Genomic DNA, 23,764 nt, shown 5'->3' on the forward strand with positions numbered 1-23,764 from the left:
AGATATGAAGTACCTTCATGTTTATCAATTAGTATTTTATAATTAAAACTCTAAATGTAATCTAAGGTTACAATCAGCCAGTCTAATCAAGGTTTCCTGGGTTATTGAACAAACCATGATTAAAAGCAATGATTTAAATGACAGTGTTTGAAATCAATCGACAGTCATGTCCATAGTATGCTTTTTGTTCTATGGTAAATTTCAAAAAAAGAGAGATATAGGACTATGTGTGCCCCTTCTGTCAAGTTCCCCAAACCCTCAACTGAATCTCCAGTAGCTAAACACAGGCTTGAATGGCACAGAGATATGGGAGTGTTCCTGCTTATGGAAACAGACAAGCCAAGAATGAAATGAGAAATTTTTTGTGTTACAGCACACAAAAAATATTAAATGCTTACAGCTCAAAATTTTAAAAATTTAAAATTTAAAAATGCATGTTCACAACCAAAACAGTTGAGCCTCTCTAAGTTCCCCAGGGCACTCACTGAAGTTATGGATATTGTGGGTGAATATTCCTTAAGACAAACTGAGCTCAGTATCTCACACAAGGCCCATCTCCATCTGTGCCAAGTACCTGTGTAGCTTTGACACAGTGTGAAACTGGAGAATATTTCCTAAGAATAAGCTCAAAATCATGTGTTGGATATTGCTCAACACCTTTTAAAGCCAAAAAAATCACTGCAGATATCTTGCTTAGCAACAGTCAGCAAACTTTCCCCTTCACTTTTAAATTCCCTATGGAACTGAAGGAGTTTTCAGAGAGCTCCAGAAAAAAAAAAATTAAGAACAGAATAATGAAAAATTCACTATAGTCAAATGTGGCTGAACAGTTACAAATCCAAGCTGTAGAATTTTGCCAAGAACTGTGATTAAAAGGAATTTTGCATCCATTTTAGCCAATTTCTAGTGGAGAAGTTTGTGATGCTTATACATCAGCTCTGACATTATTTCTGCATACTGGCAGCAATCACCTATATATTTATCTAATGAAAGGACAGTTATGTCCTGACTATAGGACTGCATTAAGAATTAAAGAGCCTTTAACAGAGGACTGCAAAGCAAATTAGCCCCTCCATTTTGATGCTGTGTTGTTTCAAATACAAGCTCACTTTCCTGCCCCTTTCTGGGCAGTGAAGCAAAAGATGACTTCTGTTTTTTTCCTTCCCACCTCCTCCTTCTTCGGCAGGTATGGCATGTTGGCTCTGCTTTACTTTGGTATTACCAGAACCTTGTTGGAAGTTTCAGTTATCTACTGGGAGCTTTACTGCCTGCGTCTTTTTCAAAGAGATAATGCTATTGAATAATTAACAAAGATATCTTCTTTCCCACAAGTTCATTAAGAATTAAGCCTATTATTTATATCACAATAGAGCAAAGATCCCCAGTTGTGAGGCAAAATCCAACCCTGTTAGACTCTGTACTGATAGGCATGAAAGCATTTGTCCCAAAGAGCTGACATTCTTTGAGCCAGAACATAATGTGCAAAGCAGACAAGGACAAACACACAAAACATGATGTGAAATCTCCACGTGGACGCCGGCTGGTTGGGGAACAGCTGCACCAAGGATTATTCATGCACATGGAACACTTTGTTGGTCAGTTGGAAAACTCTGGTCCACATTTTGGCTGTGCTGTAACACTTAACTCACAGGAGAATCTCTCACAAAGAAAGGGAAGTTGAAATATCGTCCCTCTGCTCCTTTCCAATCTGTATCACCACTGGGTAACTCGGCATTTATAGAACACAAGTATCTATATCACTGAAAAGAAACAATGGTGAAGGTCTTTGTCACCATTTCAGAAGATGAATTTTTCAAAATGAAAACTCCTGTTAGGTGATTGTAATGCTTCAGTTCCTTTTGGATAGGAAGGTTTGTCCCAGAAAACACACTTTTCACTTGAAATGCAATTTCTTAGCTAGTTCATGTACATCACTAAATGATCCTACCTTTCAGCAAAAAGATAATCAGAAATAACTGAAACATCCAGACCAGCACCCAGATAAGGAACCAACAGAGAAATGGCTCAACCTCAGGTAGAAAATGGCATAGCATTCTTATTACTGAAGTGCTTTATTGTGGAAATAGTGAATTTCCCAAGGGAAAAAAAAAAAAACCTCTGATCGAGGAAGAGGGACTAAACTATATTCAAAGACATGTAGTCTCCTCTAGATTTCAAAGGTGATGCCTGAGCCAGAAGAGTGCTGGCTTGAGTTCCACAGTCTGCTGGCACCACCTCCTGTGCCTGTCCCAATTCAGGGGATCTCTGTACAGCTGCTCTGCTCTCAGCTGGACTTTTCACAATGTTCAAGAAAAAATGGAAGCCATTGTGGTACTTTTTAAAAATGGTGGTCCAACTAAACTGGAGGGTTTTTTTATTTTCAAAGTCTGCATCAGTTCATTTACCAGCTGCCTTGGGGAGAATTCACTGATAAAATGCCCTAAATTTTATGCAACTATGCAACTGCACAGTTGCAGTTTTACCCAAAATTTAGAAATAACAGGTGCCTGCACAACTGGTGTTCTGGAGAGACGATGTGGACTTGAAACACAGTGTGTTACCATGCAGCCAGAACACAACAGAGAGTAGAAAGAACTAAAGACAGTAAAAATCAGGCAATCATGATACCAAGTACAAAACCTGGACACTGTTTAAAATATAAATAGCAATTACTGGGATACATTATTGCATTACTCCTTTATTGGGCCCCAAAGAAAAAAACTTCATGTCTTTGACAGGATCTCGAAAACCCTGAACTATCCAAGGCATCAACACCTCACTTTTAGTCAGTGTTATCTACTTGTTCCCTGTTTCTGTGCTGCTCTACATCTGTCCCAGTCACTTTGCTTTATAGTTCACATGCCATTTATCAAGCTGTCATATGAAATAAAACAATAACAAAACCAAACAGCACTTGTTTCATTTGTCTGCAAAGTTATTTACAGGTATTTGTTATTAGATTTCCTGCTGAATGAATGAAGATCCCAAAATTAGGGCACTGTGTATTTCTAGCAGTAGCCAAGGAATATGATTGATTAAATTATAAATTATGATTACTCTACAGCATCTGAATACTGAGGGAAACTTAAAAAAAAACCCTTAAAATAAAAATGGAGTCACTGAATTGGTTCTTCAAGAAAAATGTAGCACATAACATGAATTGGTTCTTCAAGAAACAGGTAACACATGCAATGAAAAATACATTACTAATATAAATAATGTAAATAAGTACTATGTACCCAACTAACACTAAAAAAAGAGGAAAACTAATTATTTAGTATTCTTCCATCTGATTTTCACTGGTGTGCACTACAATAGAGTGTAGCAATATTCGGATTCATGTTATTCAAGATGTTAACCCCTGTACTCAGACACATTTGATTTTCCTTGAAATCATCCAAGCAAAGCTGTCAGTAAGTTTTCATTTGTGTGAAGTAATAGACACGGGGAAATGGCAAGTCAGCATTAATGGAGCATTAATTCTAGGATAGAAGGCTTCCTTTCATATTACATAAAACAATCAAACCTGATATATTTGCAGTCTACTGAATTCCCTCAAACTTTGTTTTAAGGAAATTCTCCTCTAGTGACCTACTTGAAAGGAATCAGGGGAAGCTGACAGCAATGTAGGATATAAAATAGATGCACAGTGTGAACAAAGTCTCTATTTAAAAACCTTGTATTTTAAAAAATGCTTTCAAAAAATGGCAAAGCATTTGAAAAAAAAAAATTATATGTGTATTACCCAGCAGAAGAAAACTGGAAATAATCTGAAATACTTCACAGTCATTAAAATTAACACTTTTGTGCCATCAAGATACTTTTCTGTGTCAAAGTCAACTTTTGCATGAAACTAAAGCAGCAACTGGCATGTCTTTGAAGACAGAGGATATTTCATTGATTTTTTTTTATTGATTAGTTTTGAACTCACAACATAAGGTGTTTTCTTTTTTACTTGTCTGTTTTGGAGAGTTTTGCACTAAAATGACCTGAAACTCTACACTACACATTTCTACAACTCTTTATCCATAAAAGAATGAGATGCACCACAGTAGGTGCCTACAGATTTCAAAGCAGTGCACTCTAAGCTGTTGAGAGCCGTTCCTCTCTTGCTGTGTGTTCTGACAAACCAGTTTGTCAGCGGGACACAATTATGATTAAAAACCCCAATAAATCTCATCACAAGTCACACAAAATGTTGTTTTATAATCCTTGCTACCTATGGCTTCAGTGTGGAAGCCAAGAAGCAATTCCAGTAGACACCATGGCTGTTTTGGGAAGTGAATATCCAGCTCTTTGGCTTGCTAAGTGTCAGACAAGTTTAACCTGTCATTTTCTAGGGGCATTCTGGCACCTGGAGTCAGGCAAGTGGCAAGTGCCACACTGTTTTTCTGGTGTGCCACCTTTGGAGAGCCAGATCCAGATTCTTCTATGCTCTGGTATGCTTAGAAAAAGAATGTCAGTACTGTCTAAGGTCCCTATGCCTTGCAGTTCCTTGCCAATTATGCCTCCTAAATATCAATTTCCACATCATTCCTCTGTCTCAGAAGGATTCTCTGGGTGCCTGCAGTCCCTCATAAATTTTTATGCTGCTTTTAAAGTCTTGTAAGCCTTTTTGAAGATTCCTAAATTCTTCCTTAACTGATTAGGCCTGTGCATTTTCAGTTGCAAATCTACAATTATAGTGGAAAAAGACCACTTCCCAGACAGAGAGGCATGATAAGAAAAAAGTCTCTCATTTTCCTTTTGTCTAAGGGTTTAATAATATGTTCTCAGGCAAATCAGATAACCTGAGATTCACTTGACTCAGACACTGAGCACTAATATTATCCATCTTTGTCTTTCCATAGCACTTTATAATCCCAGGATCTCAGAGCCAAGTACTAGGAGAAAATACAGTTTCTCCCTGAAGGAAAACTATCCAGTGTCACAAGGAAAACTGTAGCCATTTTGATTTACAAAACTACACTGGGTGAGTGCTGAATACAATCCAGCAGTCAGAGAAAGAAATCCCCAAAGATTAAAAAAAAAAATAACTACCAGAGGCAGAGATTAATATCAGTAATTTACAAATTACCTTTTAAAAGAGTTAAAACCCAACAGCAAGCCAACTTAACTTCCCTCCCAAACTTTCTTTATTCTCTGTCTTTCCCTTTAATTTGCTTTCTGTGTCTTTTATAATGATTTCCTGAGGTTCTGATCATAATATCATTGTGGCATCAGTCTACTGGAAGCATTATCCTGGAGATACTCCTTTTAAAGGATAATTTAATTGAATTCTTAAATAGGAGAAGAAAATTAATTTCCTCTGACTTCATCCTCTTTTGAGTACTTAAACTTGCACAATCATACATTAAAGAAATAGAATTTATCGACTTTGAAACCTCAGGTTTTATATTTAGATACTTTTCTGATTCCTATCAAAGCAAAATGTAAAAAAAATATTTTAAAAAATCCAGTCACTGGGGAAAAGTAATTTTTTCCACATTGAAATGTCTAAGTGTCTTCCCATCTGTAGTAACAGGCACTTAATAAGAAAAAAAAAGGACACAGAAATTGCCAGAGATAGTTCACTTTTCTAAATGTGAATAAAAATAAAAAAAACACCGAAAGACTGCATTATATTTGTTTCACTCAAATGCTGATGAGCCTGGAAAAGTGAGAGGCTTCAGAAATGAGATGGCAACTTACTGCTTGAGGCAGACAGTTCTCTTGGGCTGGAGGACATCGGCTGAGCACACATCTGACAGAGACAGTCCCTCCCATTAAAGGTAACTCGATCTCCTGGTGGGAATGGACGCCTGGAAAAGTTCAAGAGAAAAATGGATTTTTGCAAAGGTTACGACAGAAATTTTCCTCTGTTCCCCATGCCTTGGGTTTTCTGCCTTCCTCCAGCGCAATCAATATTTTACAGAAACTCAGGCCAAATAGTTTCTGCAATGTGGCCTTGGCAAAGCCAGGCACTGGAAAAAATCCAATCCATGGATGCAAGCAGAGCAGAGGTTAGACTTGCTTTGTATTTTCATTTAAAAAAGATTATCAAACATGTTTTATCTGAATAGGAGAGACAATGAAATCTGCTAAGACACAACAGCTACATTTCTGATGGTCTCAGCGTGGTGTTGTGGATAGCAAATGATACAGAAAATAACCTAAAGAATCAGAACTGTTCTTGAGGCTGGTGAAGGAATGTGGAGCTAGTCACTCATAAATGTTAAGAATGTGTGTTAGGCAGAAGTTGACATTGCTGTTAATTCTTATTTGGTGCCTAAAGCAGAGGATGAGCAACATTTTATAACTCCAAATCTTTAATAAGGAGCATTAGCTGCTGAGTACAGATCCTGCTACACCCCACCTGACTCCAGAACTGCTTAGCAAATGAACAACCACTGATTTCAACAAAAAAATGTTTCAGGCATTATTTCCTTTCCACTGCCATCTCTAAGTGGGCCAAAAATAAATCAGCGGCAAAACTGAATTTCATTAATCTGTTTCAATGACTCATCTTTTGTTCATTCAACATAAAAAGATTGATGCAAGTCAGTGTACAGAAAATTGATGTCATGTTTCACACTGTCCCTGGGAAATAAAATGGCGACATACACGTTATATGATTACCAATAGACAGTAAACTCACACACTATTTAAAAACAAAAAATAATCAAAATGCTTTCAGCAGAAAAGGGCTTGAAAAATTTTCCAGGCTAAAGGACAAAGTACTTCATCTAGTCATCAGATATAGGAGTTTGAAATGCCACCTTTCTTCCATCCACAGAGCCTTAGCTAACTCCTTTTTACTTGCTGTAGAATTGAAGACTGGTTCTCTTACTGGGGACAAGAAAGAGTATTTGGGAAGAGGGGGAATCCCAGTAGTCCCAGAGCCACATGCTCTTACATGGTTGTTTGACTGTCCTCAGAGCTCAAATGTAGAATCCAGAATTTTGCTTCACTTAATTTCTCTCACCAAGCTGGGCTGATCACCTGAACTCAACTCAACTCATGTCCATTATCTCAGTGTGAAAGCCTCACACTTAATTCCCTCAGACATGAGAGTAACTTTCTGAGAACAGGGAACTACATGTAATACAAAACCCATGTCCCCCAAATAAATGAGTGGCATTTTCAAGACTTTTCAAGTCAGACCTGCAGCAGATCTTTTATAACAAAACAAATGGATTCTCAATAGAAATATGTCTTGAGATTCATGTCTCATGGCGATACCTTTCCTTGAACTGGCTTCCCACCATGTTATTTGAAGGGATGACTTACTTGCAGACAGTACAGGCAAAGCAGCTTGGATGGTAAGTTTTCCCCAGAGCTGTCACTACTTCGCCTTCCACAAAGTCCCCGCAGCCGTTGCAGCGGGTGCCGTACATGCGCTGGTAGTCCAAGGTGCAGAGATATTCTCCATTCTTAATGAAAAAGCCTCCTTGTGCCAGGTCACAGCCACACACTGGAAGGAAAAAACAAACCACACAGATTAGAGAAATATCACTACTAAGGATGTTAGCTGCTCAATTGTATCAGTAAAAGGGTGAAGAGCCAGTCAAGGATTTCTGGGACTTGGCAGTTTTTCCACTGTAAAATGCCTATTCACTCAAACCAGAACACATCACAACCAGGTGCCTGTTTTGCTTTGAGAAAATATTCAGAGTGCTACATTGGCATTTCTGGTCAACACAGGGACAGAAAGCAATCCTACCTCTAACAGCCAAAGCCCGTGAAGAGAAAGTGCCATGGGAGATTGAATTTCACACTGTGCCTTTAGCTTGGATTGAACAAAGAACTTGAAACTACCTATTTAGTGTTCCCCCATATCACCAAAAATTTTATACCCAGCTGCTCCCAGGCACTTTGGCTCCTGGCACTCCTCCTGCTCCTCTCTATATTGCTGTATCTGTGTAATTCAGTAAGAGAAACCACTCTTCACAGCAGTCGAGCATGTTAACTTAACTCTGCAAGGAATTCCATCTCATCCCCCTTCAGAAGATTCAAGTATGTTCAGATCAAATATCAGAAATATTGAATATCAGAGGTTCTGAGTATTAAGGAAAAATAAATAAGCAGGACACTAGGTCCTTGCAGTTACACAGTCCTTGAAAAATTAAAATATGATATACAGGAAGATTATCAGGGGGACTGGGTTCAATTCCTCTTTCTGCCACTAGTCCCAATCACAATACTGTGCCCAACATTCATTCTCAGCCCTGTTATAATGGGCTAGTATCTTATTAGCTACCTACCTTAAAAATTAAAATTGCAAGGCATTTGAGGCAGGGATTGCAAATTCCCTTTGTCTGTTGCCCAGCCCTGGATGTCTAATGACTGTTACTGTAACAATAATTAATAGAAGAACAATAAACAGTACTAAAATGCAGCTTAGAAGGAAAGCAGTATCAGTACCAGCATTTTTCCGGTTTCACATTTCTGCATAGAACAGTGATAATATTTCATGTGCAAACAAATTACATTTCATGGTGGCATTAAATCCATAAGCAGCCAAAACTCAATTATCAGTGACTGAGGAGAATTACAAAGAACTACTGTTAAGGCTCTGCTAAAATGCTGCAAAATGTTCCAAGCTGTTTGTTTAGGTACACCTCCAGGAAAAAACCACTTTCAGTCCTTCTTTTCCTTCTACTGATCTCCATTTTGTTTAAAGTATTATTTTCAAACTAAGAGTACAATATCCTGTTAAGCAGAAAATACAGGTGACCTCTACACCACAGCACTTTAGACCCTTCCTGGGTTGGGGACCTCATAGTAATTTTCCACTGGAGGTCCAGAGGCAAAAGCTCAGCCTACTTACAATAGGTTTGCTTCTCTAAGTTACTTTGGGCAGATCCTTACCATTAAATCATGTAAAAGTTGAGAATTTGGCTGTAATGTTTAAAAGATGCTTTAGAAGCTGCTAAATTTCATGAAATGCCATGGAGTACTCATGTGTCTATGCAATTATTTAAATTGTAGTTTGCAATTGACCTTGTAGCTTTAACATCCAAGTATATCTATTTTTCAGCCTCATGCTGAAGGTGCTCAGTGTGCTGCTGAGTCTGCCTCAGAAGCTGCATGTATGAACTCTCTGGCTCTCTACCATGATCCCCAGTTCTACCAAAGAGTCACTTCCTGAAGAAGAACTCATTTGGTGATTGCAGCCCCCTTTACCTGCCTAGGCAAGGATCTAATAAGCTGGGATGATCAAAGCTCACTTTCAATGCCACCTCTGTTCAGCTTCTGAAAATCCAGCTTCAGCATCATAAAGAGGTAGCAGATCACTGCAAAAACTACTACAAACCTGGAAGGAAAAGGTTCATGCACTCACAGTTATCAGGCTCTACCCCCTTTGCCTGCATGGCCACAGGCATGCAAGCCTATGCATGAAAATGGGGGCTAAATATTTCACAAGTCTTTCATAGACAGCAATTGCTATTATCAAAAAGAAGCTCCTTCTACTGCCCTTTTCCTTATAAATCTTCTTTCTACTCAATCCTTAGCTCATTTTGCAAATAATTCTCTCACACTGGCAAGCCATGAGTTCAGGCCCAAGCAGAAGAGCTCATGATGTGAGCCCCCAGCAGATTCATCATCTTTGGCAAACACACAGCAGGAAGCACACACCAATCTGCAAAAATTAGAAACAAGCCCTGGCAGCCCCACATTACAATGGATTTTTGCAGTCAATTTAGCACATGTGTTCCTATCACTAATCACAGCTTCAAGCTACATGGGAAAAACAAGGGTCACCCAGACTGTTAACATCCATGGTTGGAAAAATGCTATTCCAGGCGGCTGCTCTCACTTTGAGTTAGAGATCAAATCAGAAAGGACCAACATGACTGTACCACACTCGGTGTACAATGAGGTGTGGAACAGGGAAGGGATTTGAGCAGCTCTTTTTTCTTCTTTTTTCTGCTTTTTGCAACTGTGCAGAAGTCATGGCCCTGACAAGGTATCCCCTCAAGCTGACACATATTGCTGTAGGACACATATTTATGACCACTATAGAAAAACCACAAAAAAGTAGGGACAATTTGAGATTGACTTTTATTTAAAAGAAAGACCATATGCCCACCACTGTTCATGCCTCAAGCAGCAGAGGCAGTGAAGAGAAATCAGCTGTGAACTCTACATATGTACAGTGCATTCTAATGGTGTGATCTAAGCAACTGCTGTGGTACACTTATCATGCCATCAAAGAAAAATTTATACCTAAATGATGGCAGTTAACAGTAAACATGAAACTATTTTTTTCCTACACTGATGGGAAAAAATACTTTGAACGAATTGCTTTGTGGAGCCAATAGTGATGCACAAATCATGTTTGAGAAGGCAAAAAGCAAGAGGTATTCTGCAAACATCCATCACACAAAAACAGTTCTACAGAAGAAAAACATTTCCCCAAGATCCTCTTGCTCAGTATGATGGGAGAAATTCTGTTTTACATGACCAAAACCCTCTTTATGAAACCGGAGACACAGGGGAGCATTTCTGTTCCCGAAGGTACCACAAGCACAGAGACAAAAAAAGCCAGCATTTTTCTTTATATGAAAAAGGAAACCATTATCTTCAAAAGCTCTTGGAGGAACTCAGCCTTTCTCTAAGAGTCTGTATATCAAAGAATTTAATATTCCAAACAAACCATCCTGCCTCTCTTGTGAATGGAATAAGCTGGAATACATTTCTACCTCCCACTGTATGGAAAACACCCATCCACTAGTTATTTCTTTTACTTTTTGGAGCTGCTATTTTGGAGCACAAAAAGGTTGGAGATACTGTCAGGGCTGCTGTCAGCTCCCAGAGCTACAGGGTCTGTGTTTGGAAACCTGGGCTGCTCAAGAGCAATCCAGCTGCCTGTGGATCCAAGGGACCATTCTTAAGCTGAATCACTTCCAAGTTTTAATGGTGATTATAAAAATGAAGAGATCAGAATTTTTCAAAGAGAACAAAAGTAGGATTTGATCCTACTGAGCATGATTTAGGATTTCCACAGCCTTATTGTCAGGGAGAGTTGAACCCCATGTTGATGTTAAGTAAAAACTGTTTCAGCACTGAAGGAAAAAAAAAAAACACACAAGGAGAATCTATGAATCTGGGCTCTCAGTTTGCAGAAATGAATGCTGTTCATTAAGAAAAATTCTAATTATCTACTTCGTTACTGTGCATTAAATAAGGTGCAAATTCAATTTCCTGTTAGGGTTTTATTTCTTTCTTGTATTTTTCAGCTTCATAGGATAATGGTGCTGTTTTCAAGCAAGGAAATAGTCAAACAACAATTATTCTTAGGACATAATGGATCTCTTGTTTGAAGGTAGAAAGGAATTTGGAAATGTTTCAGTTTATCACCTACATCCAAACAAATACACAGAGAAAATCTGTTTCTTTTTTTTTTTTTTTTTTTTTTTCAGAAGAGTTTAACAAATCCCATATTGATGAAAGCAAGGTTCAAGTTGTTATTAGAGTCTAAAGTTTCTGCATTTCAAATGAACCAAGTCTCCCTCTGCCCTTTACTCCTCTTACCAACACTTTTTGTGATGGTGTAAGTCATTTAAAGAATGAATATACATCCAAGCATCATCAGAAGAGCTGATAGGAACAGTAAATCTCAGAAGCTGTGCTGCAGCACTACCCTGGCAGGGAGATTGCAAGGCACCAGTAAGAAATGCATCCAGCAGTTTGCAAAAGCTTTAACAGAGATCCCAATGACCATTTGTCGCACTCCTGTCACTGGAGATTTTTTTTTCCTAACAGACACTGATGAGAAATGCATTTTGATTGAAGCTATTTGGAACTGTGTCCAGCATTCCCAGTGGTTCTGGAATCTCATTTCAGCAGACTGACATTAGAAACAATGCTGGACATAAACATGGAACAAACACAGGTGACCTTAAAATCTGCGTTGATAAGCTAATATCAGGTAGAAGAAAGGTTTAGCAGCTGAAACACCTCCTGAGCAAAAGACAAGATTGTATTTCTCTCCTCTTTGCCTAAACTGGTCTGAGATCCCCCTTGGGAAGTATCCTCTGGCCTCCAGTCAGGCCTTTCTCCTCTTCCCATGAAACCCCTGATGCTCCATTTCAAGCATCCTGCCTGCACCACTCCTGAGTGCTGCTGTCATTGTGACACAAGTCATTCTCAGTGGGGCACTTGAGTGAAACCCCTGGGCATTAATGCAAGCATTCACTCAGCTGAAACCAAAAGTGGATTCTGAGCCTCAGATAAGCTCAGTTTTAACTTGATCAACTTCCCAATCAATGCCATGACCCTGCCTTCAGTCCTCCGACACTGGAGACATAAATAATGCTGCACTGGGAGTTGTTCCTGTCTGAACCTGACTTTCACAGCAATCCAACAGCCAACAGCACATACCTGAGCTCAACAGCAAGCAAACAGAGGCTGTATGTAGTGTAGCAATGTGACAGCTTCCTCACTGAAATATCAGTGGTTTGTGCACCAGGATGGAAACAATGGCAGGAGTCATTCAACCATTTAAAACACCTTTCACATTAAACTAAGCACGAGGTGGAGATCAAAGTCATTTACAAGTCTGTGGGAAATGAACCTTGAAGAAAAGGCAATCAGTGGAAAAATGTCAAAGTTTAGCCTCAGATTGCTTGACTGTAACTATCTAGAGGAAACATCTCTCTAAAAAGATTTTAAATAAGAAAACCAGGAATTTAAGGATAGAGCAAACCCAAACCTCATCCAAGCCAGGCAAATGAAAGATGCACTGACCACAAAGCTAAGAAACTTTCTGTATTCTTGTAAGGATGCTCTGCCCCACTCACCAGGCACCTGTTAAACATCCTGCTGCTCCTTTACTTCCAAAGGGATCCAGTAGCTTTTAAAAATCTGACATGGCATCTGTCAGCATTCGTCAACATCAGCTGAGTAGTGCAATTAATTTCATTTCCTGTCAAATGTTTGGTCCCTGAAGAGACCTCAAGCCCAACTAAACTAAGATTGGTATCAATCACTTATCATTAATAGTATTCTAACCCCAACAGAAAAGTAAAGATCCACTTCAAAATGGGAAGAAACTGAACCTGAAGTGAAATGCCAGTAGGAATCACTGCAAGAAGAACAGTCTTCAAGACACAGCAGTTACGATATGTAAATGCAGAAATGGCAATTAGTCTCACAGATGCAACTGAAGTTTGATTTCACATCAAGCTACCTGAATGCATGAATTCACATCTGAACTCCACTCCCTGGCATGGGAGAAATTTTAACCTCTGTTAGCTTCCCAAAAACAACAGATTCTCATTTCTACCCGGATCTTGATGCAGAGGTTCAAGTGACCTCATATAATTTCATGATGCTCAGGAAGGAGCACATTCTACCCACATGTGTATTATCACATCCACACATCAGTTTCTGTTGCAGAAGAATCTGTGAAAATGCAGAGATCTTTTCAAACACTGCACTGGACATCTACTACAAGAATGGCCTCATATTTTAGCTTTCCATCCACTGACACTGAACTATTTATAGCACTACCCAGCAGCCTGTTTGCAGCCTCCTCCCGCTGCCACTGAAGGAATCTGATGACAGATCAAAGGTCAAAGAACTAATGATTTAAAACACATTCCAAGCTGTTGATATAGTGTCTGCTTACATGACCCTGACTTCTTCCCAATTCTTCAAGGGAGGAAGATCCAGTTCAAAGTCAAAGGATTACAGAGCATCCCAAAATCTAAACTTAGGAAGCCTCCCCCTTCCCTGTCAGGCTCATTGAACTACAGATGATGTAGCCTTGAAAAGTCATCACATAAAAAACCCAGACCTCTGCCTAGAACCTAAACGTACCACAGAGGATTCTGAAAGTTAAGGTCAAGAGACATCTTACCAAAGAGAGGAAAATTACCACATTTACTCCATAATTAAGAAAATGCTTTATGCTGATTTATAACAACGTTTTAATAGAAGCTTTTTTTTTTTTTTTTCCTGTGGAATACTCTAGGTTTGTGGAATGCTTCCTGGATGCCAAGACTTGGCTTTGCCTTATAATTAGCAAGATTATTAGCAGATAATTGCCTTGTGATATTTGATATCACTATAGCATGTGAAACATTGTTACACAGTGAAACATTTTCACCTGACCTTTATACCACATAATTGCAGATGTCCCTTTCCTGGAAGTGTTCAAGGCTAGGCTGGACAGGGCTTTGAGCAACCTGGTTTATTGATTTGGCAACCTGGCCCATGGCAGAGGGGCTGGAACTATATGATTTAAAGTCCCTTCCACCCCAAAACATTCCAGGATTCTGTGATAGTGAGGACTGAAAAACATAAGGACACCATTCATATTCTTATGTGAGGAATGCTTTTTTTATGAGATTAAATTTTTATTTAGTCTGCATTAGTATAAAAGCCTAAGTTTTCCAATTCATATTTGGCATCACAAACAGTGACACTCAGTACTATTTGAAACACTCCTACCACAAATACTACACTATCTTGCTAAGATAATTCAACCAATCTCTACCAAAATGTACCAAAATCAAGCTATGTAAACTTTTACATTGTTACTATGAAAGCTTAAAGCTTTTTCTGTTAAGCAATACAGTGTATTGAAACCAGCTTTTCCCTCTAACCCAAAAGATGAATCACAGGCTTAATAATAAAGCCTTATTATAGCAATTTTGCTAGCCTCAAAGTTTCTTCTGCTAGTACATGCAATAGGGTAAAATGAACTGTAATCAACTGACAATGGTAGAAAATTATCATTTGTATCAGATCACAATTTAAACGGAGATATTAAAATCTCTGCTCATGCACATTGTAATTTAGGGCCTGATCCCACACACATTTACATATGGAACAGCATTACAGTGAGTAGTCTTAGTTTTTCCAGAAAAGTTATTCATTTACATAGATGCTTACAAGAAAAACTTTTACTTCTTCATAAGCCACTAATTAATTCTTGTTAATAGTAATGTTTATTTGAGACAAACCCAATGATGTCTCCAGCTCAACCTCCTCATCTAACCTTCCCTCCTCTCAGCCTGCTGCTTCCATTGCCTCATAAAGATTAACAATTTGGTATGGTAAGAGTAGTGTACTCCTGCTAAAACAGACCTTAAAGCTTATTTATTACACCTGGAGGTAATGCAGACTCCTGTTAAATCTGCATTTGTAACATAAACCAGTGTAATTCCCTAGCAAGGTAAAGGACTTTGTTATGAAAAAGCCAAAGACAACTGCTCTGAATGGTGTTCCTGGAGCTGCACTCCTGGATGTTTCTAATCCCTCCTCTGTCCATCATTCCCCTGTTAACTCCAGCTCCAAGTCAGCTGCTGCCTGCCTGAAATTCTTTGCCTATCGGGAGGGTGGCAGAGCCCACCTTCCTGGGACAGCCACACCATTTTCAGCTTTTTGTGTTCCTATCAGCACTTATCAGGAGCTGCAAATAGAAGTGGCCAGCCCTGCCAGGCAGATAGGGCCCAGCAGCTGCAGACACATGGCTCTCCAAGGCTGAGCCCCAGCGAGCTCCATCTTATCATGGGGACACGGGAACATGTCAGTCAGTGGAGGTTTTACTTGTCATCTTTGGCAGGGAGCAGTTCCTCTGTTCTTAGAAAGATTCCAGAGATGGACAGAGCACCAAACTCCTGGGGAGGACGATTGTCTGATCACATTACGTGACGCATGAGCATGTCCTGAGCTGGCTGATGCCCATGGAGACATAAGTCACTGTGATCCTGCAGTGCCACAGCCACCACTGACATGCATGCCAAGCAGTCATGGAGTGCCTAAGAGCCTCTGACACAACCTAAGGAAGCAGGACTACAAGCATATCAAATACACTTAGCAGTATGATGTAAACACAAAGCTGAGAGCGTGGATGGCAATAATGAGAAGGAATCTCATACAGAGCAAAAACTCGATCACACAGAAACTGTGACTATAGAACCCGTGTGACAGCCTTATCAGGAAATGGATTCTTTCTAAGTCTATGAATAAAAGTTTAAACACTTTCAGCAGGTATGAAAACAGACAAGTGTGAGCTTGTTCAAGTCTTTCACACTGTAGATGTGAGTTGCAGTCTCAAGAGCAAAGTTTAGTACACAAAAAAGAAAAAGATAACCAAGCCACCTGTAGATGCCCCTGATATGTCCTGGTCCCAGTATCTGTTGGTTTTGGTGCCTAACAACATACTTTATAAACTGAGGGGGTCTAACTCCACCTCCTGTAGAGTTGCATTCATGTCAAATTAAAAACTCATCAGACTAAGAGAGAATAAAACCACTTACTTGAACAGCTGTGTCCCACTTGAATAAACCATATGGTCAGACAACATGCAATGTGAGTAAATAACTATATGGCTTGAACAAAAACTGCACTCAAATAACAGAGGGTAACAATAAACAAGATCTGCCGCTCAAGTAAAAGATACAAAACAGGACTTGGAGCAATCTCCCATACACACCCCTTTTTTTTTCTCTCTGTGAAGACAAATGGACTCTAAAAAGGTAACACTCACTGGCAAAGCTGACTAATAAGGCACAGACTGAATGAACAGCATGAGAAAAGTCTCTAACATTCAGCTCTGGCCCTCTCAGTTCAAACTGGATTTACTTCCCTCCATTTCCTTAACAAGCTAATGTACAAATCACAGTTCCATTCCCCCCAGCAAGAATTATTTCTATAGCTCTTCCTTCTCTGGTGATCTTCATGCAAGCACTCATAAGGTCAATAACATTACAGAATCCTAAACTATCATCAGGTTGGAAATATCTTCATTAACAGAAGCCACAATAAGTTTAGACATTCCTCTAGGGAAGGAAAGAACAAAACAAAAAAAGTATACTAGTAAATCCAGTCTTGCAACAGAATAGTCAAAACACAAAAGCAGCTTATGAGTAAGTAACTAAAACACAAGTGAAAGAAGAAACTAGACCTCACCCCTCCTAAAAAAGGCAAGATTAATGTGGTGCATTCATCAGGACAACAATTTCAAAGCCCTGCTCCATCTGCCCCCTTCTTTATCAGGAGGTCCTAAGGACACTGTTTGCTGCCTGGCCTGAATTACCATTTTCTTTCGTGACTCAAAGGGTCTCAGGTGGCCTGATTCTGAAAATATCCTAATCCAGTATCTTCTGTAAATTGAGACCACTACTCATTATGGACAGGGACAAGAAAATAAACAAATAGTTGCTGGTTTTGAACTGCTCAGGGATTATATATCAAGTACTACTTGAAATACAGCAGCTGTAACAGAGAGAGAGAGATGCATTTCCCCAGGTATTCTAGAAACAGGGCAGACAATGCTCACGCTGCCCTTTTGGATGGGCTGAGGCCACTCCAGATTGGCACAGATGAAATGTGTTAATATCTAGGAGAAAGGTCAGCTTTTTTTTTTAGTTATCTAGTCATATTTAACTAAAAAACTACAGGTAACAAACAGAATTTCTTAGATTCTAGACACTGGTTTTTCAGCATACAAATAACTCAAGTGATCTTTTTAAAAAAAACCTTCAGTAACATAGGAAAACAACTATTTCTATTTTCTGCTATACTCCATATATTCAGGAAGCGGAAGAACAGAGCAACCACACAACTATTCCACCCACATATGGAACATGAAAAATATAATTGAAACTCAGGAACTGGGCTGGAGACACTTTTCACAGTCTGAATCTGCAGTATACATGCCAGATATGGACTTTCAGAAAAGGTAACATAGGTTGAATAGAAGTGAAAAACTATGTGGTATTGATTCCGCTGCTGTGTTTTAGTTGCCCAGTTACTCTGATTTATTCCAGCACCTTTCTCCATGTTTGCCACCAGCTCTGCCAAGTTCACCTGGAGCCTGAATCCTTTTCTGTGCTGTATCTATCCTGTGCTAAGCTGGGACTGACTGTGGCAGACAGTGGTTGCACATGGACCTGGGTATTTCTCCTTATTCTCACCTTTCATCCCACGTTTTGTGGTTAGTCAGTTCAACCAACTCTGCATTGCTGTTCATTAAATAGAAACTCTGTGAAGGAGCCAGGGTTGCCTCCTGCTCCCTGACACTCATCTTCAAAGGCAATGAATTCACAAAGCATAGTTTTACAATTATTTAATGCTTCATTAAACCTCTGTTTTGTAAAAAAACACAGTGAGTCTTTGTTGTGGTCCCAGAGGGACCTGGAGTTGCCAAGAGCTCTTCAGGTCCTCTCTGTAGAATGGGCAGCACTATCCCCATTCCAAGGCAGCTCCACAGCACAAAGCCTTAGAACACCTCTGCAGAACCTTTTTGGTGGGTTTTTTGAGAGCACGTACTTTCAGCAGTCAATTGAGTACAAAGGACCTTAATTTTCATAACTATCCCTAATGAAAGACAGTCGTTGCTATCAAGAGTTTAAAAAAAAATTCCAAACCCTTGTAAAAGCATTTAGACCAAAAACTACAAAAAGATAGAATTTTCCTAAGTATCCCCACCATTCTTTACCCTTCCCACCTTCAAAGCCTTCAGGTACTGAGCAAAGAGAGTATTTGTAATGGGTTGATGGGAGGAAGCACAACCTCCCATCAGTGGTTCAAGGCACATTTGCACAAATGGAGTCTTTTCTAACAGATGAATATGAAGGTTTTACCTTTGCAGGTGAAGCATTTGATGTGGAAGTGTCTGGCTTGAACACGAAGCACTTCACCTTTACAAGGCTCCCCACATTTGTGGCAGTGGATGACTGGCTTTTCAGAGGGGTGGTGGGGCTCCTGAGGATGGGCCACTGTAAAGCAAACAAGCAAAAAATATTTCAACCGAAACAAAAATAATATTTTCTCCTACACTAAACTCTGTGTTCTCAGAAACTTTACATCACGATACAAATGTATCACATTTTATGCTCACCACCATTTAATTTATAGTCTTTTCATAAACCAGTAGTTTGAGACATTCACTACTACTTCTTTCCATCAACTGCTACTTCTTTCCACTGAGGGTGTTACAGAAAGATGAGGAAAAATTCTCTCCTCATTGTCAGTGTCACGAACGGTTTCAGAATGCCTGCCATTTTCCTTCCAAGAACAGGAGTGTGTGCAAACCACTGGATGAGCAAACAAGGAAACAAAAACTAAGCTACTTTAATCCAAGAAAGAATATCATCCAAGCAAAAAGAATTGAAAGAAAGCAATTCCAAATCAAGTTCTGCAAAACCAGATGAACCAGATAGTCTGTATGCAAATGGCTACACTAAAAATAAACTACAAACATCTCTTTTTTGCTACAGCAGATACCTAATGAAGGGAGAGCACTCCTGAAGGGGAAAGAGGCCAATATTATTTGTCTCTACTGCCATCAATTCTAGCAGAAATTACTCTGCATGCAAATTAGAGATACGATGAATAGGCAGAAACTACCCACGTATTTGCAATATTGTCAGGGAGACACAATTCCAGGTAGTGGTAATCAGCTACCCAGCCACCCATTGCAGAGCTTGGATAGAACAGGAAAAGTTTGTGGATTTCACTGTGGTAATAAAAGTTTAATTGCTCCACATTTGGCTTCTGTAAAACATGTTTAACTTTCTCTTCAGATGTGGCAGCTTGAGGCCCTAACAGAAGTGCACGGGTGTAAGCTGGAGCAAGATTTAATCTCAACTGAACTGTTTGAAGTGGAAAGTATTACCCAGAATGTTCCCAAACAAACCCATGTTCCTTAAATTCTCCCTCCCACATCCCATTCCAGCAGTAGAAAGCTTTCCTCCTTGTAATATTGCTCTCAAACTACTGGTGCTCATCAGAACATTTCAGAGAAAACATACCTCTACCCACGCCTCTGACTTTATACCATTCCTGTCCTACTTTTCCTGGCCTGCAAAGGACTGAGTGCTGATACATCACTCTCACTGTCACTGGCAAACATCTTCATTGTTTTATAGCAGAGTTTTCTCGAGATCTTTTCCTTTCCTGATCACTTCCTGGCATCACCCCAGCCAGGACTCTGCTGTTTTTCAGGTTACTGCTTCTGCAGCAATATAACAGATACCTTGTTCATATTTACTGCACCAGATTCCTCCCCTTCTTCAATGGATTTCTAGGGGAAAAGCCCCATCGCTCCATAAAATCTTTTTATATAATTCTCCTTTATAAATGCCTTATGGAAGAAGGCATTTATATATTTTGCATTACACAAATACAAAATTAGGGGAGTAACAGCATCAAAAATAAAGAATAACAAATATTCTAAGCAATTTCTGTTATACACATCCAGCCAAACTAATAGTGTAACTGTTATTCTCTTCATATCACTCACATCTCCCACCCCAAACTTTAAAGAAAATGGCTGAATTCCTCTACTCAAGCTCGAAGTTTTTAATACCTCCTTCTCTGGTAGCCTCACTTAAACTATTTCCTCTAAGCATTTATTCAGCCCATCCTGGTGAAGAGAATTCAGCTGGTAATGCCAACCAGTATTTCAATTAGCAGCTCCAGTGAAGTAAAAGCTCACTGAATGCCCTACCTTGAGTGAACCTCATCTAATAATCTGCAGTGCAATATTATTTCTGGAGTGGAAGTTATTATTCTTACAAACAAAACCATTCATTGGCAACCAAGGAAATATGTAGGAAAGAAGGAAAGAAAGAAGGAAAGAAAGAAGGAAAGAAAGAAGGAAGGAAAGAAGGAAAGAAGGAAAGAAGGAAAGAAGGAAAGAAGGAAAGAAGGAAAGAAAGAAAGAAAGAAAGAAAGAAAGAAAGAAAGAAAGAAAGAAAGAAAGAAAGAAAGAAAGAAAGAAAGAAAAGGCAAACATAGAGAAGACTGCTAACAAATTAAATTATTTTAAGCAAAATTCCTCTCAGATTCAGAAAGCCTGAGATGGGCCTTATGCAAGCTGAAGTTAACAGTGTGGACTTTTGAAGTTGCTTGCAAGAGGAAATGGATAAAGAATTTGGGAAAATGCTCCCTAAGACTTATATGGTGCAATGTGAAATCTGTATCTGCAAGATTCTGCTTATTCCAGCTCACATGTGTAGGACACCCTGACATTCTGCACACCAGGTTCCAGATCTTCTGATATTGATCTGAAACACAAGTCTCTGCTCTTTACAGGAGAGTAAATAACTGTTTTCAAGGCTGGTCCAATGATGCAGCTTCTTTCCAGTTCTGCCTTTAAAGCCATTTAAATGAATACAAATACTGTTAGTTGCTATTTCCAGACTGATCTCTTAAGTGAAGCTAATTATGGTGCTTGTCTTACTGGCCTCCATTTGGCATTGTAGGTCAAAATGGAGTAATTGACTTTCACCCTTCTGTAAGGAATTGCTTGTAAGCTTTTTCCTTTGGATATATGCAATACACACAAGGATTTTCAGTGGCAGAGGTGACCTTTCAAAGTTACCAGCGAGGAACAGGGAATTAAAGAAAAGAAAGAGAAATACCTTTACAAGCAGCTTATTGAAATGTTTCTGACTGAAGTCCAGCCAGCTCACTGGACATGTCAGTTTTAAGCTGCTCTAGGTCTGAAAAGATCTGAGTCAGGAACTGGGTTCATCTCCTTGCAGGGCTTTCACACCTTGAGAGAGTCCATATTTCAGGCTCTGCCTGCACCAACCCTCCCCACATCAACTACAGGATATCTTCTCAGGCATCACAGACTGCACATGATGTAATAAGGCAACTCTAGATCATGTCTAAGACAATTACCACAGACTCCAGACAGTATAATCTGTGACAGGACATTAATTTAGAATCTGGATAACCCAGATTCCAACCGCTGCTCCACAAGAGATATCTAAGCTCTTTGGATGATATCCCCTAACCCTAAAGGAATAAGTTCAGCTAAGTCACTGAGCCTGGGACCAGCCTAAAATTAAGGTTTCTGAATGTTTCAGTTTCTCTGTGTCTTCAGTGTCTGGGACTGTAAACCAGGTACAACAGCACTGTTAACCTCAGCCTACTATGAGACTAGATACCATGACAAAGTCCTCAGGGACTGGGATGGGAAGAGTCACACAAGCACCTAAGACAGCCAGTCACGTTCTTGGTTCACTACCAGGGCTCACAATTATCTTCACACCACAAAGGGCCCACCCACAGCACAGGTGTGTAACACAAACACAGGTTAAGTGTTTGCCAGTTCCAGTATAAGCATGTGAGGTGACACCTGTCTCCACACAAAGCCTGGCACAGCCCAGTTTAGCCCAACCAGCATGACAAGATGCATTGGTGCTTTTGTGTCAGACTGCTGGGCACTGCCTGGAGACTTTTTTTTTAATTAATGAATAAAATCTCTGGTCAGAGATATACAAAGAAGAACTTTTCAAGACAAGCTAGGCGGAGACTTCCACTCCTGCTTTCAAGACCAGCTTAAATGAATAATCAATGAATAATTAATGCTTTATTAAACTCATTTAGGTTTCAAATAAGACAAATCAATGTCCCATTAAATATCCAATTTATCCAGAGTAAGGCATACATTGACTGGATCAACTGGGAAGTCTGGATTACAAAATTTAAGTCAGGGAGAAATAAAAAGAATAGAAAAATTCAATAGCACCTTCATCTGTGAGGAAAACAGTCTTTGTCACTGGAGTGTTGCTTTGTGCTAATATCACTTTACAGACATCATTATTTTTGTCATTCCTTATGTTTCCTTGTGAATCAAGCACTGTTGATTTCATTACTTTTTGCAACTGCACTATATGGATGTAAATTCAAAGCAACTCTAACAGCTTGAGAGTACTTGTTACTGCATTTTATCTTAACATCTCAAAATAATCTCAGACCTGCAAAGAAATAATTAAAAATTAAAGGAGACAGAAAAGATCACAACCCAATGTTTATATGAGAAACCAAAGGCATTTTCTGAGCGAAATTAAAGACTTAATTCACAGTGCAAAGTTGAAAACTGTTGTGTCGGGGTGTTTTCTGTAGAGCAGATCGTTGTCTGAGCGTTTAAAAACAATTATTTTTGTTGCATCAGCTAGAAATTAGACCTCAGTATTCATAACAAACCTTTCTAAAATGGAAATTACATCAACTATCTGAAGAGTATGCAGTTGAATAAAGAAATAAAGAAGACAATGAAAATAAATACTGCAGCTTTTTTAATTGATGATTCTCTCCCTGAATACAGAACTGTTAGGAAATCAAAGGCTCAAGCTAAGGGATTCTTAGCTGCAGATTCTTGCTGGCAAGACTCCATGTATCTGCTGCAAGCCAGGAAGTAGCTTGGCTTTTAACTGGAAGTCAGAAAAGCTTCTGGGAAACACCTTGCTATGGGAATGCTGCAAGGTGGAGTCACAAAAAAATATTTTTAGTTCAGTTCTACTCTAAACTGCAATAAAAAAAAGAGCTTCCTCTAAATTTAAAGAAGATGATATGAGCTAATGCTCTTTTTAAAGTGATTTTTTACCATTTTTCCATTTGCATGGATAGCTTCACAAATAAACCTGAAGCTATGCTCAGTCAACTCTACCCATGCTGTAGAATGCGTAACTTCAAGCTGTTTGCCAGGACACAGAATCTCTGTGACTTGTAGCTCCACAACCTCTGGGCTCTGGTGCACTGAGAACAGGCTGTGCACACAGCAGCATGGGCAAGGGGATCCTGAGAATGTCACAGCTTTGCCCTTTATATCTTACGAGTGGCCTGACACAGACAGCATGCTCTCTGAAATGCTGATTTTCAGCTGCTGTGCTCTCTCGGCTGAAGACTGAACTATTAAGGAGGAAAAACAAAGCACAGACGTAATGGTGTGAAACTACTCCAAGTTTTTTGATAGCCTGTTTTAAAATTTCCTCACTCCTTTCTGCTTTCAGGAATAAAAGTAAAGGAC

General features: G+C 39.3%; 1 protein-coding gene across 17 annotated transcripts in view; it reads right to left on the reverse strand.

Annotated features, from left to right (window-relative positions):
- Window positions 1-23,764, reverse strand: part of ABLIM1 (actin binding LIM protein 1) — a 188,314-nt gene that overhangs the window by 77,005 nt on the left and 87,545 nt on the right. For all 17 annotated transcript variants that reach the window (XM_083866620.1, XM_083866625.1, XM_083866616.1 and 14 more), the window contains exons 2-4: window positions 18,582-18,716; window positions 7,270-7,453; window positions 5,692-5,801 (exon numbers count right to left, since the gene is read on the reverse strand). In XM_083866620.1, the coding sequence (XP_083722746.1) occupies window positions 5,692-5,801; window positions 7,270-7,376 (217 nt within the window). In that variant the 5' untranslated portion in view covers window positions 7,377-7,453; window positions 18,582-18,716. The remainder of the gene's footprint in view (window positions 1-5,691; window positions 5,802-7,269; window positions 7,454-18,581; window positions 18,717-23,764) is intronic.

This window comes from Zosterops lateralis (genome assembly GCF_965231275.1).
Source record: "Zosterops lateralis genome assembly, chromosome: 8".
Lineage (NCBI taxonomy): Eukaryota > Metazoa > Chordata > Aves > Passeriformes > Zosteropidae > Zosterops > Zosterops lateralis.